Here is a 5,366-nt window from a genome sequence, read left to right as displayed (position 1 = left end):
CCTCGCTCAGCCAGTGAGCGGGAACCGGTCTGTATGTGGGATCCGAACCCTCGGCAGGAGCGCCGCCGCGCTTCCCAAGTGGCACACTGTAGCAGTGCGCCACCGGGCCGGCCCTATAGATTTTTAAGGCTATTCAACGAAAAGATGAAAATTTATGGCGCTGTCACCCAATTTGTGGCCATTGAGCCATTTTCCGGTCCTTTTTTCTCTTGGTTTACCAATGAAGTCCCAAACGCAGGCTGGATGGGGACCCTTGGGCGCCTGCCTCAGCCCCAGCCTCCAAGCGGGTCTTCTCCAGCCGCTGTCCCATCCTGTCTTCTGGCCCCCAGACCACTGTGTGCTAGCCAGCATCCTGGGGTCTGCTCTCCCGTGGAACGTTCACTTGGGTTCTGCCCGGTTGTGCCCCTGTGCTGAGGACTGTCGTCTGGGGGGCTGCGGCTCACAGCCAGGCTGCAGGTGGCTGCCAGCTGCCAAGGCGGGGCTCTCCTTTCAGCTGACAGGGGCTTCCGTCCTCACAGAGAGCAGTGTCCTGGCTGCGCGTGGTGGTGGTGGGCTGCTCTGGACAGGCAGGGCTGGGGGTACACACGCTGTGCTCTGAACCCTCCTCCCCTGCCACTGGCCATCGCTGCTTCTGGGCAGGGCCCTGCTGCAACCTCTGTCCAGGGAGAGTGGGTTCCGGGCTGATGGACTGAGATGGCCGGGCAGGCTCCTGGGGTGGGTTCTGGGGCTGAGGGGCCCAGGTTGGCCCGCGGCTTGCCAGGGAAGTGTGGCCCCAGGAGGAAGTGCCCACAGCTACCTCCCTCCACCAGTGGCCTGCGTTGGGTGTGTGGTTGTTGGGACTGGAGAGAAATTCGGGGTTAATGAGCTCCCCAAGGGGCTTGGTGGGGGCGGGGACAGGAGATGTCAGGAGAGGACGCAGGGCACACGTGGACATGACCAGCTGTCCCCAGAGCGGAATCCCTGAAGGTTCCTCAGGCTGGTGAGGACCTTTACTGAGGCCGTCAAGCCGAGGGTCCCCCAGGCAAGAGCAGGTTCCTTGCATCTTCCTTCCATCCAACCCTCAAGAAAAAAACACCACCTATTTCTTTTCCTGATCAGAAGATTCAGTACATGCTGCTCTATTTAAAAAATCAGAGAAGGACCCAGATAAGGACTGAGAAAGTTCCCAGAAGCCCCCTGAGCACCAGGCAGGCTCTGCCTGAGCCCTTCCGTGCTTTCCACGCTGCTCCTTTGCATGGTGACGTCCCAGTGTGTGCAGAGGCCCTCGCATTGTTCCCGGCGGGGCCCACTCCTGCTGTGGGTCAGTCCTTTGTGCACCTACGCACTGGTGGGGCACCTGGGGTGTTACCAGGTTTCCAGGGGTCAGCAGCACAGCATGGCCTCCCTGGTCACACCTCTGCCCTGTGCTGGTTTTCCCCTTTGAATGCACTTGAAGGGGTCGGTGCTGGGCCAGGTGAAGCTACAGCCTCTGGCTGTGCCATCCCATGTCCCCCGTCCTTCACCATGGCATGTCCTGGTGACCAGCAGGTAGGAGCTGAGATTGCTCCTCCAAGAGAAAGAATTCCCAGAGGCCTCTGGCTCCTCCCCATCCCTCCCCTCTCACCCTCTGCACACCTTTGCTGGCCCTAGCAGCCCCTAGGAAGGTCCTGAGCCCCGTGTTTTGAGTCTGAGGGTCTTACTTTCTTACATTTGGTGGCTGCAGGCTCCGGGGTCTACATCACGCGCGGCCAGCTGATGAACTGCCACCTCTGCGCAGGGGTGAAGCATAAGGTCCTGCTGCGGAGGCTCCTGGCCACCTTCTTTGACAGGTAGGGTGGGGTGGGGGTGGGGCAGAGTGGGGCTGCAGCAGGTGCTGGGGTCTCCTTCAGCTGTGTGCCATCTGACGGCCAAGGGCTCCAGCATCTGGAGCCCCCACACTGTCCTGGATTCACGACACAGCCTCTCAGCCCGAGGGCAGTTGAGAGGCTCCCGGGAAAGTGGCACATCCTCTTAGACTAGGACTTGGGTCTAGGGAGGGATTGGCAATTTGCTTTCCTGGCCTTTCCCAAAGGGCTTGTGGATTCCCCACCGCCACCAAAATAAAGTGACTCAGGTGGATGGATGGGTCAACACAGCCCCTTCCCCAGAGCATAGCAACTTGCTCAGATGACCTGGGGTCCCTGTGGACAAGGCTCAGGACTGGCCTGGTCATCATCTCACCTGTGCTGGTTTTCCCCTTTGAATGCACTTGAAGGGGTCGGTGCTGGGCCAGGTGAAGCTACAGCCTCTGGCTGTGCCATCCCATGTCCCCCGTCCTTCACCATGGCATGTCCTGGTGACCAGCAGGTAGGAGCTGAGATTGCTCCTCCAAGAGAAAGAATTCCCAGAGGCCTCTGGCTCCTCCCCATCCCTCCCCTCTCACCCTCTGCACACCTTTGCTGGCCCTAGCAGCCCCTAGGAAGGTCCTGAGCCCCGTGTTTTGAGTCTGAGGGTCTTACTTTCTTACATTTGGTGGCTGCAGGCTCCGGGGTCTACATCACGCGCGGCCAGCTGATGAACTGCCACCTCTGCGCAGGGGTGAAGCATAAGGTCCTGCTGCGGAGGCTCCTGGCCACCTTCTTTGACAGGTAGGGTGGGGTGGGGGTGGGGCAGAGTGGGGCTGCAGCAGGTGCTGGGGTCTCCTTCAGCTGTGTGCCATCTGACGGCCAAGGGCTCCAGCATCTGGAGCCCCCACACTGTCCTGGATTCACGACACAGCCTCTCAGCCCGAGGGCAGTTGAGAGGCTCCCGGGAAAGTGGCACATCCTCTTAGACTAGGACTTGGGTCTAGNAGGGCAGTTGAGAGGCTCCCGGGAAAGTGGCACATCCTCTTAGACTAGGACTTGGGTCTAGGGAGGGATTGGCAATTTGCTTTCCTGGCCTTTCCCAAAGGGCTTGTGGATTCCCCACCGCCACCAAAATAAAGTGACTCAGGTGGATGGATGGGTCAACACAGCCCCTTCCCCAGAGCATAGCAACTTGCTCAGATGACCTGGGGTCCCTGTGGACAAGGCTCAGGACTGGCCTGGTCATCATCTCAGCCCGGGAGGATTTTCCTTTGTCCTGTCCCTTAGAGGATGGCTGGGCCTGCTTCCTGCCACTGGACCATGACCCTCAGGACACACACACCAGTTCAACGGTGAGGCCATGTGGCCTCCCAGCAGGGTGGGATTCTGCCTCCTCCAGCTGGCGGGCAGGTGGGGAAGCCCCTGCTCCTTGGGTCACCTCCAGGCCTGATCCCTCCCTCACACTGCCTCCGCTGCCCGTCTCTCCACCAGGAACACACTGGCCAACAGCTGTGGGACGGGCATCCGCTCGTCTACCAGCGACCCGAGCCGCAAGCCTCTGGACAGCCGTGTCCTGAATGCTGTGAAATGTAAGACAGCCTGGGGTCTTCTGGGGGGGGTCTGGAGGAGCTCTGGAAGCCCCCTCTGGGGCTGGACCCCCACCTACGGAAGGCTGGGGGGGCCCCAAGCGTTAGCCGCAGCCACAGCAGAAAAGAGCAGCTCCCAGAAGCCAGGTCTCGAGGTGCTAACGTTCTTGGTAGGTTTCCAAGCGTGATGAATTCAGCTGCGAAACTATTTTAATATGTGAAATAGATCTAATTTTCCTTTTTGAACAAAACCCCTTATTTACATTTTGCGGTTATTTTGAGCCTTTGCCATCTGTTCGGCCGGCTCCTGCCTCCCGCTCCTGGGTGTGTGGGGGTGGAGCCCGGTCCATCTCCGTTGGCAGGCCGCCGCCCCCGCCACCACCCCTGCTGGAGATGCTGACAGCCGCCGCACAGGCCACACCGGCCAAGGCACAGCCTCCCTTGACCATCAGCACAAGAAACACCACCTTATTTTCTTGGTTTAAAAAACCACCTGGGAGGTCGATTCTGGTTTAGAGCCAAGCAGAGCCTCTGCAGTGGGTAATTATAGCCCCAGAGCATGGGGTGACAGCTGGGGTGACAGCCACGGTGATAGCCGGGGTTCTGGGAGGATGTGGCTGAAGCTGTCCCGAAGCAGGGATCCCACTTGGGGAGCTGCCCCAGAGATCTTCCTCCTCCGGGTTCAAGCCCAGCCTTGGTCTGTGGCTCCGGGTGGAGAAAGAAGAGTTTTTTATGTAACTGGCGATGACCACCGTCTGTCCCTCACTTCCTCTGGATTGGGGACGGGGACAAGGAGGGGTCTTAGAAAGCTGCTTCCTTGCCTACTCCAATGAGGAGGGCCCTCTGATCCGTTCCAAATTGCAGGAGGAGGTCAGGAGACCTGTAGAAGTTAGAAATAAGCCGAAGCCTTGCAGCCAGGAGGGCACCCAGGGCTGCTGGACCCTACTGGGCCAGAGATTGCCCCAGGGGAGTGTAGGGGGCCTCCTGGATGGAGTGGCGATAAAGAGGCCCACTGGTGATACAGCTGAGACCAAGAGAGCCTGGGTGGCCACATGGTCTCCTGTGCCAGCAGGGACCGAGGTGGAAGCCCCCTGGCCCCACTGGCCCCGGGAGCAGCCGTTCCAGCACACAAGTGCCCTGACCCTGAGGCATATACGGGGCATCTTGGTTCTGTGTCCCCTTGGGAAGCGGTGGGCGCCGCAGTGGGTGGGTGGCCGCTCTCACATGCGCCTCCCCGGCCGCCCTGTCCTTGCAGTGTACTGTCAGAACTTCGCCCCCAGCTTCAAGGAAAGCGAGATGAACGTGATCGCCGCGGACATGTGCACCAATGCCCGCCGCGTCCGCAAGCGCTGGCTGCCCAAGATCAAGTCCATGCTGCCGGAGGGCGTGGAGATGTACCGCACCGTCATGGGCTCCGCAGCCGCCAGCGTGCCCCTCGACCCCGAGTTCCCGCCCGCCGCGGCGCAGGTGTTCGAGCAGCGCATCTACGCCGAGCGTCGGAGCGACGCTGCCACCATCGTGGCTCTGAGAACTGACGCTGTGAATGTTGATCTGAGTGCTACCAACCCTGCCTTTGAAGCCGGCGAGGAGGCGGACGGGGCCGGCTCGGTAATCCAGGAGGTGGCCGCTCCCGAGCCACTGTCCTCCGATGGCCAGAGCCCCCCGCAGCCCTTCGAGCAGGGCAGCGCCAGCTCCAGCCGGCCCCAGACGCCGGCGGCCGCGGCCAGGAGGCCGGAGGGCACCTACGCGGGGACTTTGTAAGAGGGTCGCGCCGACTCGTGAGGGACCGAGTACTAGAGCTGCTTGCATGCGATACTAATACAAACAAATGTGATCAAGCCACTCACCTACTGAACTGCTGCTGTTGCCTGGAAACAATGTGATTTTTATCCTGCTCGTATTTAAATTGATGAAGGAAACAAATTCATTCATTATACTGTAAACACTTAGGCCACTGGCGACCTCTGTGCGAGGA

General features: G+C 60.2%; 1 protein-coding gene across 1 annotated transcript in view; it reads left to right on the top strand.

Annotated features, from left to right (window-relative positions):
* NACC2 (NACC family member 2, BEN and BTB (POZ) domain containing) overlaps nt 1-5,366 on the top strand; it is a 36,355-nt gene extending 30,989 nt beyond the window's left edge. The window contains exons 3-5 of the mRNA XM_008589126.1: nt 1,703-1,808; nt 3,297-3,394; nt 4,647-5,366. Of these exons, the coding sequence (XP_008587348.1) occupies nt 1,703-1,808; nt 3,297-3,394; nt 4,647-5,152 (710 nt within the window). The 3' untranslated portion in view covers nt 5,153-5,366. The remainder of the gene's footprint in view (nt 1-1,702; nt 1,809-3,296; nt 3,395-4,646) is intronic.

The sequence above is a fragment of the Galeopterus variegatus genome, unplaced genomic scaffold (assembly GCF_000696425.1).
Source record: "Galeopterus variegatus unplaced genomic scaffold, G_variegatus-3.0.2 Scaffold5220, whole genome shotgun sequence".
NCBI classification, from domain to species: domain Eukaryota; kingdom Metazoa; phylum Chordata; class Mammalia; order Dermoptera; family Cynocephalidae; genus Galeopterus; species Galeopterus variegatus.
This window is presented reverse-complemented; position numbering and strand designations above follow the sequence as displayed.